The 12250-nt window shown below is 42.2% G+C and overlaps 1 protein-coding gene across 2 annotated transcripts in view; it reads left to right on the plus strand.

Moving 5' to 3' along the window:
* LOC124613085 (F-actin-monooxygenase Mical) overlaps positions 1–12250 on the plus strand; it is a 555995-nt gene that overhangs the window by 334935 nt on the left and 208810 nt on the right. For both annotated transcript variants that reach the window (XM_047141672.1, XM_047141673.1), the window contains exons 9-11: positions 590–846; positions 10262–10519; positions 11074–11416. In XM_047141672.1, coding sequence (XP_046997628.1) covers positions 590–846; positions 10262–10519; positions 11074–11416 — 858 coding nt within the window. The remainder of the gene's footprint in view (positions 1–589; positions 847–10261; positions 10520–11073; positions 11417–12250) is intronic.

The following is a 12250-nucleotide window of genomic DNA, read 5'->3' on the forward strand; positions in this document are numbered from 1 at the left end:
ACCCCAGGATGAGAGGGGCCCACATGTTGTGAGGGCATGGATTTTTCTCATCCTGCAGTTTTAGTGACATGCTGTTTCTTTCTAATCCCCATCAGCTTAGTAACTTTTTTACCTGAGGTAGAACTAAAAGCTCTGAAAACATTTTTCACTTTTAAATGTGTCCACCGGCAGTTCTGGAATTTCATCTCTCAGCTATTGTGTCTCTTTGTAATTTTATAGTTTTCTGATCTGAATTCTCCTTTCCATACAAATTATCAGTTTCTTTTATTTTCTTTAAAATCTCCATTGTCTTTTTTTGTGAGTTATGCCTTTGTGGTGAAAGCTGTACATAAGTGAGTATGATCTGAATATTTTAACAACAGCCTTTAGAATGAAATTTCAGATTAATAGAGTTGTTGTTTTTCATTATAAATATTAGCTTTTAGCAAAGTCTCCTATGTTGAAATAAATATGAGATTTCTACAGAAAATATACTATGTGATTTTACATTCAACATTATATGTATACATTCTGTGCAGTTGGAAAGAATAAAACTATTTGCCATGTTCATCTTATTCCTTTACAATAACTCATCTTTTTTTTCTTGCAGGGTTCAAGAGAAAAGAGTTTAGAGGAAAGCTTGCAATTGCTATTACTGCAAATTTCATCAATCGGCATTCGGAAGCTGAAGCACAAGTGGAAGAAATCAGTGGTGTTGCTTTCATTTTTAATCAAAAATTCTTCAAAGACCTATATGCTGAAACTGGGATAGATTTAGAAAATATTGTTTATTATAAAGATGAAACACATTATTTTGTTATGACAGCAAAGAAACAAAGCCTGATAGATAAAGGGGTTATTTTAAATGTAAGTTGTCAATTTATTTTCTGTTATGGTTTTTTTGTTTTAAAATCATAATCACAAACAGATAAATCATTCATCGAGATTGTAACTCAATAATTAATGAATAAAATATGATATGTTGCAAGCATAAAGATGATGTTGTAAGTATTATATTACATTTATGACAAATTTCTTTGTCGAACAAGAAAATCAGTTACTGGAATGAAACCAGTCCACATTTTAGTTTAATTTCCTTCCAAGTCAGTGCATGACAATATCAGTCAGGGTTGCCCCAAGTTCTGGGAATCGGGGAATATCAGGGAATTTAAAACACGTCAAGGAAATCAGGGAAATTTCAAAAACACTGGAAAAATCTAATTTTTGCCTCCTCCTCAGGCCAGAGGCCACGGGTAATGGATTTCAGACATTACAACTGTCTCACTGCAACAACATTGTACAGTGAGGCATTTTATAGACATTTTACTTATTCTAGCACATTTTGGCACTTTGAAAGTAATTTATATATTAGAATGTATTATTGATAAGAGGAAGAAAATAGTGGCAGTCACTGGCAGTTTGTACACTAAATACTCACATATCTCGTGAAAGAAAAACCACACAATACCTGTAAAATAATAGACATAACACAGTGGGCAATAACCAACAATAACAAACATAGTAGAACCAACATTTTATTGGCAGTCATCTGGAGTGTTGGTTTACACAACTCTTCTTTCAAGAGGCCTACTTTTTTCTGCTGTTATATCTGAAATCAGTGAAGATATTTTCAATCTGTCTTGTGATCCCAATGAAATGTATTTTTGTCACTGAATGTGTTTCGTTTTATTGAAATAAAATAACATCTGTGGTATTAATGAAACGTATATAACATTTGACTTCCTTTCTCCATCCTGCCTCGGGCATGGATGTGTGTGATGTCCTTAGGTTAGTTAGGTTTAAGTAGTTCTAAGTTCTAGGGGACTGATGACCACAGATGTTAAGTCCCATAGTGCTCAGAACCTTTCTCCATCTAAAAGCAGTTCATTGCAGAAGCCGTTGATGTTAGTACTTGTACTTAAGATTTTTGCTCACATGTTTAGAAATACAGGAGCACTTACATTTTTTTGTTGACTTATGTCTTTACTTACCCTTGAGATCTCAAAATTTGTCCCCCCAGGAGGCCAACAGCTCTTTGGTGGGTATGTGTGTGGTGCATATGGGTCCCTGAGCTACTGCAACGTTTATTCTTTTCTGGGCTGCTTTCCCTTCCCCTTCCATCTCTTTCCCTGACCTCCTTCCTTTCCCTTTGCCACCTTCCATTCCTTCTCTTGGGGTTATTTATGTCGGCCTGGCTATCCTCATGACATTGCTTCAGCTTGTGGCTTTAGTTGGTTGCTTTTGCTCCTCCTCTTTCACTTTTCTTTTTTGATCCCCCTCAGGTGTTTGACGTCCATCTTTAAATTTGAAATCTGTGGTGCGAGCCAGATGGGGAAGAACTGCCTCCCTAGACTCTTTGGCGTGGATTCCTCTCCTTCTCCCCCTCGCCCTCTTCCTCTCCCTCTCCCTCTCCCTCTCCCTCTCCCTCTCCTTCTCCCCCTCTCCCTCTCCCTCTCCCTCTCCCTCTCCTTCTCCCCCTCTTCCTCTTCCTCTTCCTCTTCCTCTTCCTCTTCCTCTTCCTCTTCCTCTCCCTCTTCCTCTCCGTCTCCCCCTCCCTCTCCGTCTCCCCCTCGCCCTCTTCCTCTCCCTCTCCCTTTTCCCCTTCCCCTTCCCCTCCCTTCCTGCCAAAGCCCTTTCGCCTCCTTGCTAGGTCACCAGCTCAGTAGCCAGTCCATGTGGTGGGGCTGTCATGTACCGATCTGGCTGAGACCCCCGATACCACAAGGATCACTCTGCTGGTACCTGTGCTGTGAATGCCTCATGCAAGCCTATGAGTGGTTGCCCATCTTTTTGGGGCATCAGAACTCCCGGCAATGATCATCCTGCCAGGTTGCCATTGCTGTGGCTGGATGGTGCCCACAAGGCGAGCCCCTGTTCGGAGTGGATGGTACCAGAGTGGACATTTGGTACTCTCTGGCATCTCTACTGCGGCCTTGTCTCTTCCTTAATGTAGTTCTGTCTCAGTTCCTGTTTCTGCCTTTCCAGCCTTACCCTCCTAGGGTACACCCTGGGAGGAGAGCCAGACTTTCTGGCTTGGGGATGAGGCCCTTTTCACAGTTTCTGGTTTCTACGTGCAATGACAGGGAGACTTTTTCCACCACCAAACCCCTTTTCTTTGTGGAACATACTCAGGACAAGTTCAGTTCAGTTGAGTCATTATGCAAGATAAGCTCTGGCTTTCTCGTTATAAAGACAACTTCTGCCAGCCAGCCAGCCTCCATCTGTGCCTGTGCCTGTGCCCATTTAGGAGACAACCCCATAGCTATTACTCCTCACAAGTCACTCAGTATGACATACGATGTAATTTTCTGTAGGAACCTTCACCTCGAGTTTGATGATCAACTTACAGCTAATTTGGAATGACATGGCATTCTTTTTGTCTGGCATGTACAGAAAGGCCCTAAGGACCATCGTAGAGACACTGGCACTTTCATCATGGCATTTGAGTAGGATCCCCTGCCTGAAACGGTCAAGGTAATGGTGTATAGGTGCATTGCTTCCACTGCCCCAAGTTCTGTCCCATGTCCTCGCGATGTGATGCCATTCCCATCTGTGGTGACTGTGGCTGCTCTTTTCATGTGGGGAGTACTTGCAACTCTCTGCCTAACTGTGTAAACTGCTCAGGTCTCATTCTCCCGAATCAACGGAGTGTCCAGTGTACATGAAGGGAAAAAACAGTTCAGGAAATAAAGACTGTTGACCGTCTCAGCTACTTTGAAGCCCAGAAGAAATTTAATAGACTTCACCCAGTAAATCTCTCCTCTACCTATGTCTCAATTACGCCTTCACTTCCTCATCCCTAACCCCATCCCACCCCCTTTTGTTTCCTCACCCTCGGCGGCTCCCATCCCTTCCTCCTCCTCCTCCTCCTCCTCCTCCTCCTCCTCCTCCTCGGCCAAGGAAAACGTCCTCTTCTCTGGCTTCTGCAAAGGATGGTGCTCCATCTTGGAACACCCCTCCCTGGCATTCTCAGGACAGGAAGCTTGCATCCTTGGGCCAGAGGAGAGACCCGCACTCAAAGGTCCCCAAAGCCACTCACACTCTGTACATTCCTGACTGTCACCTGTTCAAGAAGAAGCAGCGCAAGTCAAAGGAAGAGGCTTCGCCGGCTTCCCACAGGGCTTCATCTTTTGACTTCATCCCGAATCGAACTCAGTTTTTATGGATGTCACTCCATCCTCATTGATGAAGACCACCGACCAATTGACCTCCCTTCAGCTCCTTTATGTTTCATCTGGACTCTCACCACATGATAATCCAGTATAATTGCAACAGATATTATTGCCAACTCCTGTAAATACAATGCCTTGTTTCCTCCTACTCTTCATTCTGTCATGCTCTTAAGGAAACTCACTTCGTAATGACCGCTCTCTAAAGTTTCATGTTGTTGAGCGTTCTATCAGAACCATGCTGGCCCCGGGAGAGCGTGTGGAGGGGTCTGCACTTTGGTTCCCACCAACACCATTAGTGACTGGATCCCCCTTCATATCAACCTAGAAGGAAAGCAGTTAGAGTGCAGCAATCACCGTTTGCTATGTCTACCTCCCTCTGGGAAGGCCACTTCCTTATGTTGAACTGTCTACCTTAATACAGCAACTCCTGCGCCCATACCTCCTCCTTGCACATCACCCCCTGTGGGGTGAGTGCCACTTCATTGGGTAGTGGTCTTCTACTTGACCAACTTACTACAGACTCTGTTTTGTGTCTCCTCAATGACAGTTCCCCTACCCACTGCAGTGCCACTCATGGAACTTTTACTGCTCTTGATCTCACGATCTCCTACCCTGCTCTCATGGGTTGCCTACATCGGTCACCCCTTGATGATCTTTGTGACAGGTACCACTTTCCAGTGATTTCCCTGCTGCTGCCAGGCAGACAGGTCTCCACGTTTGGCATTCCGCAGAGCCAACTGGCCTTTATGTACGTCTGCTGTGCACTGTGGCACCTCTCTCTCAAACTACATTGATGCGATCGTGCAGGGTATTTCTGCCACTACTCTTCATGCTGTTGTCACTGCTGTCCCCCTCATCATTGGCCAGTACCATGGTGGACCAAGGACATGGCAGTTGCTGTCCAGGACTGCCGACAGGTGGTGCAACAATTTAAATGACACCCTTGACAGACCAACCTCCTTGCTTTGAAGCATCTCCATGCTAAGGCTCATTACCTTATTAAGCGGAGTGAAAAGGACTGCTGTGAGCACTATGTTTCCTCCCTGGGGACATATGGCTTTCATCGGAGCTTTGCTCCAAGCTCTGTAGCCTTCTGGGCCACAAGTGGCAGTTAACTGTCCAGGGGCTTATTCTCCAAGGTGCTGTGTCTTCTGATCCATTGGTCCATGCAGAACACCTCATGACACACTTTGAGACATCATCAGCGTCCTCTTCTATCCTGCCACCTTTCTCCAGCAGAAAAACAGAGTTGAACAGACCCCCCTTGTGTTTCAACACCCAGCAAGCCAAACCCTGTAATGAACTCTTCACTGAATGGGAATTCTTGCAGGCTCTTACCTCTTCATATGACATGGCCCCAGGCCCAGATTCCATCCACAACCAGATGATTTAACACTTGGACATTACACAGAGGCAATATCTACTCAGGGTCGTCAAGCACATTTTGCTCACGGGTGCCTTCCCCTCACAGTGGTGAGACAGTATAGTTATCCCAATCCTTAAGCCTGGAAAGAACCCAATGTCTCTTGACAGCTACTGCCCAATTAGCCTTATGAATGTACTTTGTAAACTGCTTGAGAGGATGGTTACTTCAGATTTTATTGGGTACTTGAATCTCGGGGACTTTTGTCCCCGTATCAGTGGGACTTCTGGGAAGGATGACCTCCAACTGACCATTTACTGAGGTTTGAAACTGCAATCTGACTGATTTTTACTAACTGTCGGCACCTTGTTATGGTCTTGTTTGACCTACATAAGGCATGATATGACTTGGCGCCACTGCATTTTAGTTACTCTCTATGACCGGGGCTTTTGCAGCCCCATTTTGATTTTTATTCACGATTTTTTATCCCACCAGCTCTTCTGGGTTTCAGTTGGCACTTCACTCAGCAACCTTTGGATTCAGGAGATTGGTATCCCACAGGGTTCTGTATTAAGTGTTACACTCTTCCTCATAGCCATCAATGGACTTGTAACCTCAGTTGGCCCTAAGATTACCGCAGCGTTGTATGTTGACAATTTTTGCATCTGGTGCAGCTCCCACTCGGTAGCGTCTGGTGAGTGCCAGTTCCAAGCGGCCATCCAACGGACCTCTGCGTGGGCTGTCTCCCATGGCTTCCAGTTTTCTCCCTCCAAAATGCTAGTTATGCATTTTTGTCGTCAATTCATAATACACCCTGATCCAGAACTTTATTTAGGCGACCAGCTCCAAGATGTTACAGCACAGTCCCGATTCTTAGGCCATTTTTTTAAAATGAAAAGCTGACGTGGCTGCCCATATTCACCACCTGAAGGTCACGTGTATGCGGAAATGTGGAAGCTTAATGCTCTCTGCCTCGTGGCCCACACATCTTGGGATGCAGATCGTGCAACTCTTCCCCTAGCCCCATTGACAGTTTCCCCACTGAAGAGAGGATTCTCTCTCTACAGATGTGATGAAGCCAACTCACAGATTCCCTGACCATCTCGTGTACCCTGTCCTCTTTGCAAGCGAGGGACGGCTCCCTCCTGATCATTGCTCATGTGTGGGATTGACAGTTGGAAGGCGTCTCACTTCCCTCTGTCGAGGTCTCCATCTCCACTCACTGAAATGTGCCCCATATATTTCCTCTCACACACCCCTTGAATGGTGCCCAGACCACGGACTAGGACTGACATATTCCAGAGTCCTAAGGTCTCTGTTACCCCTATGATCTTCCAGCATCTAGCACATTCCGTCCTTCCAGAGTTCCAGGGTGTTACAATCTTCTGCATTGATGATTCTAAGATGATAGATAAAGCAGTATACACTTTCATGTCTCCTGCTGGATTAGAACATTGCCAGAATCATGTAGTGTGTTTACAGCAGAGCAGCTGGCAGTTACCAGGGCCCTCCATTTTGTTACTCAGCAAGGGAGCCGACATAAAAAATATTGGGAGTCTTGCCCCAGGAAATTTCCTAAATTTTAGATGAAAAATGTCATTCTTTCGGAGTTCCAACAACTGAAAAAAATTTGAGTTTACATCTTTGTGCCCTCCAATTGCTAGTCCTTGTCAGCATAGAAATTGCACAGTAGTAAAAATTGTCTCAAGAGCTAAACGACGGCCTTTCTTCATATCACTATCTAACTTTTCATTCAATTGGGAGGTGACACTTCAGTTAGTGGTGTAATTTAGTTTCAGAACACCTTCTTTATGTGTAAATGTATTTTCATGAATATGGAATTTTTCCAAATCTTTTTTGCAGTTAGAAAACCCTACGGAAGTAAATGCATCTTCTTTTTTTGAAGAAAATTGTAATAGATTTTTAGCATCTGCCTCGTTGCAGGTTTTGCAAAAAACTTTTTCGGTTGATGCTTCATATTCTAGCCATGTATGTTTGATAAACCAAGACTTCTGAAATGATCTTCCCTTACTGGATTGTCCAGGTTTCGGCTGTGAACGGTCCTCGCCTGAAGACGATGAAGCAATTGATGACACAATAGTTGTTGGAGGTTGACTTGCAGTATCGTCAACTTCCAAGCGTGCCTTTTTGGTAACAAATTTATCCAATGCAAACTTAATTCCCGATACACTAAGAGTCTAAAGTAAATGAATAAAATATAGTCATATAAAATAGTCCACTAGACACTAAAGGCAGAATACTAAACACGTCTGCAGCATGCACTGAATGAAACTATCCACACTGAATAATGGCGACAGCAGAGTGGGCTTTATATAGCCGCAGCGTTGTAATGTCTCGAAACAACAAAGCGGTGGGTTCCAGATGCTTCTGCTCCAGTCCTTTTGACGTCGCCACGGCCACAGCACTGGTCTGCCAGTGCCAGACTTTACCCGAAGGTTCGCGCACTGGGACAAATTCTAAGTGTGCCCGCAGCACTGTAACACTATCATGATTCCCACCACTCATTTTCAGTTAACTCACTTACTACCATAATTATTATTATTGTTGGATATGAGGTCCGCCAGGTATGCAAAACACCGTTTTAACTCATTACTGAATGTATTTTAGAGGGTAATTATCGTCAAACAAGGAAAATAAAAATTTTCAACATAATTTTGTGATTTTACAAAGCATAATATAACCAATAACTTTCTTAAATTATTGGGGGGGCTCGGGCCCTCTCAGGCCCCATGGAGTCGGTGCCTGTGTTACTCAGGCCTCCCTCCACAGCTCATTGAGCAGCCTGCTACTCTTGTCATCTTTTGGTCTCTGCTGTCCATGACCTCCTCTCGTTCCTTGGCTGTGCCACATGCTCTGTTGGCTTTCTCTGAGTCCCAGGTCATGTGTGTATCCCAGGAAATGAACAGGCTGACAGTTTGGCTAGATAAGCTGATACTCATGCTCCATTTCCTTTCGTGACTCCAGCTGCGGATATGCAGGTCAATGTAAAATCTGTCTTTGCCCAAAAGTGGAATGGCATCTGATGCACCACTTTTCTCAGTAATAAACTCTGCACAATAAGGAGACTGCTGCGCTTTGGTGCTCTTCAATTCTGCTCCTGTCAGAAGTTGTCCACTGCTGTGCTTTGGTGCTCTTCCTTCGGCTCCTCTCAGGAGGAGTTCACTGCTTTATGCCGTCTACGCATTGGTCATACCAGGCTCACCAGTTGTGTCCTCCTGTGTAACCAACTACCACCACAATATGCTTGTGGAGCCAGACTGACAATATCCCACATATTGGTAGAATGTCCCCTTCGTGCTAAGTATGGTCTATCTTAATTGTAATATTAGCTGACAATTCATAGATGGTTGAACTGATCCTCAGCTTCCTCTGTGAAAGTGGTTATTTCCAGATATAAGGTTTTGCTTTACTCCTGGAGCAGAGGCAGGTTGGTTGTAGTTAGAGCCTCTCTTCACATTTTCTCAGTCTGAGATCCCATGACCACTCCCTAGTGGAAAGATAACTCTTTTTTTCCAGTTTTTAGATTTTGTCTAACCTTTTATCCTTTTACTGTGTGTGTTTTAACTTCCTTGTTTTATAATTTGACTCCCCTTACTGGATCCATCCACTTTTGGCTGATCCTCTTTCTTCTTTGAGTAACTTGTAACTTTGGAATCACGGGACTGATTATCTTGCCATTTGGCCCCATAAACCCTCTCAATTAATCAATCAATCTCAAAATTTGTCAGGAAAAAATGCTAAAACATGTCTGGAAATCAGAAAAATATCAGAGAATTTCACTTGGGGTAACTTGTGGCAACCCTGTCAGTGTGATTTTGTTTCTGCAGCTGAACAGCATATGAAAAACTTGTTGTTCAGTCTCCGAATGGATTTAAATCAGAAGCTGCCAAGCTAGGAATTTGTGTGTGTGTGTGTGTGTGTGTGTGTGTGTGTGTGTGTGTGGGGAGGGGGGGAGGAGGAGGAGGATGATGATGATGATGATGATGATAAAGGGAGAATGCCAGTACGTAGCCCACTGCTTGAGAAAAGCACTAAGGAGGCTTCCAAGCTTAACGTCCCCATGTGATGGATGGTTCAGCATCACATGTCCTCACTTCATAACATAATGCAGAGAGGTTTGTTATTTAAACCAGGGCAGTGTTTGGTGATCAGGAGCCTTATGCCACCACTTCTCCTCCCCTTGCCAGGCAAAGAACAGTTTTTGCCACATAGATTCAAATTGGCTTACCCTGGGATCAGTGTCCATTTGGAGAGAAGTGTTACCAAGTTTCAGAAATATATCGTTTACTTGTTTTTCGAATTGCTAGTATGTCTTGCACATAACATTTGATGCTTTGAAAGATATTTAATTTAATTACTGTTACTTTAATTTTGAAAATTATTTCTCCCTGGTAATATTTTCAGAATTTAATCTATTAGTATTATTTTTTATATAAAAAAATGTTGTAATGTGCATCTCCGTAGAGCAGAAAATTGCATCAGTTTCTCTTTTATGTAGTCACAAAAATTTTCCCATTTGAATTTTATTAAACAATCTGCGGCAGAAATATCATATTCAACTGATGACACATTTTTGTGTTATTAGTTGAGATCTCAGATAATCTTCCAGTAGCACTTAAATGTTCATGAAAATTTTTTGATCATATATTTCACATGTTTTAAGGAGTTACATCAATTAAGCAAAGATAATTCTTGCTTTTTTAAATTCCATCATACTTTCTTATAGGACTATGCTGAGACTGCAAAACTACTTGCTGTGGAAAATGTAAATAAGGATGCTCTTCAGGAGTATGCTCGACAGGCTGCTGATTTTTCGACTAACTACAGACTGCCGCAACTAGAATTTGCACTCAACCATTATGGGCAGCCAGATGTTGCTATGTTTGACTTCACTTCAATGTTTGCTGCAGAAAATGCAAGCAGAGTGATTGAGAGACGGGGGCACAGATTGCTCCAAATACTTGTTGGGGATAGTCTCTTGGAGGTAAATACTAGTAAATACTAATGTCATTAATTCGCCCACATGACTGTTTGGAACCCAACACAAAAAAGTGTTTTTGGTGATGTCAGATACATCTAAGTTAATGAAGAGAAGAAACCATTAGGAACTGTGACTGTAGAGCTTATAAAAATTAACAATCATTAATGATATTTTGCTTTACACTATTTATAGTGAAAAAGAAACATGTTACACAATTAATAGAAATGACACTTTTTAGGGAGGAGGGGGGGTGCTTCATCCTCTATTTAAGCTACTGCTTCTTATCTACATCTGTTTGCTTAATATTTACACAGGTACAGTGTCAATTCTATAAGGCTAACATTTCTTTATGCATTGTGAGGACTGAAGTCATGAAGTCTATTGTATTCCTTTTAATAGTCGTATAGAGTACTGCAAGACAATAATATGTGTCTTGTTGTTTTCTGTGTGTGTGTGTGTGTGTGTGTGTGTGTGTGTGAGAGAGAGAGAGAGAGAGAGAGAGAGAGAGAGAGAGAGAGAGAGAGAAGAAGAAGATAATTTTTAATTTTTTCTTCCAGCCCTTTTGGCCAACAGGATCAGGCTGTGCACGTGGTTTCTTGAGCTCCATGGATGCATGTTGGGCTGTTCGCAGCTGGGGAAGTGGCCACTTAACCCCACTAGAAGTTATAGCAGAACGTGAATCTATTTATCGGTTACTAGGACAAACAACACCTGAAAATTTACAACGCGATTTTGCGAACTACACTTTGGATCCCCATACACGGTACCCAAATCTCAACACCCGAGCTGTGCTTCCCATACAGGTGCGAGGACTGTATGACACAGATGATCCCACTTCTCTTGAACAGTTGTCATACAATGCTACTGAACATGATCTTCCTAAGAAGAGGAGGAGAAAAGGTGGGTATTCAATATTATATATCAACTCATTAGTGTCTCATTATAATTCTGTTTATAACTTCAGTTTAGAAAAAGTTAATATTAATTCTTGTACTTCTGTTTTTGGAATTTCGAATGTAATATGCATTTTAAACCTGCAGAAATTTTGATTTCTCTAAAAAACATTCTAATTTTAAAAATTTCTAAGGGGTTAGCACTAATATGTTACTTTCTTGTTCTTTGTAATTCAAAGGGTGTGTGAGGAGTTTTCCAGTTTTATGGCCCACACATTTGTTGCATGACATAAATATGAATAGTCACTGACTGTATGACGATATTGACTGTTGTACAAGAACAAATGCAGTGAGGTTATGCACTAGAAATAAATGGTTTCATTACTGCAGTATCTATGTTTCTATTGTTTCTCCATGTGTTACACATTTTAAATAACTTTTGTTTTTCCATAAGAGTAATTTGCAACATATTTAAGAAGAAAGATAACTTTTCTGTTTGTCAATCATTTTACATAATTGTGCCCATTCTGCATTCCTTTGGTGTCATCATATTCAGTTTGAGACAGAATATTATTTTTTCAGATATTTTCAACTCTCTCAATCAGTCAAGAAGGTTATCTATCTTGTTTTGCAATCACTCACATTACTTTTCTGTGCATTCTTATTCATTTCATGGAAGTTCCGCATTATTCTGATTTCTTTGTGAACTGCATGCCTGACTCATGAATTTAACTTATAACATGGATCCCTATGATTTAGTGATTTCTGGTACAAATCTGTGATCACTACCTATTTCTTGAGCAGTTTTATGTAGGAAACTTGGCCACCATGTTCTAACTTT

The sequence above is a fragment of the Schistocerca americana genome, chromosome 4 (assembly GCF_021461395.2).
Source record: "Schistocerca americana isolate TAMUIC-IGC-003095 chromosome 4, iqSchAmer2.1, whole genome shotgun sequence".
Lineage (NCBI taxonomy): Eukaryota > Metazoa > Arthropoda > Insecta > Orthoptera > Acrididae > Schistocerca > Schistocerca americana.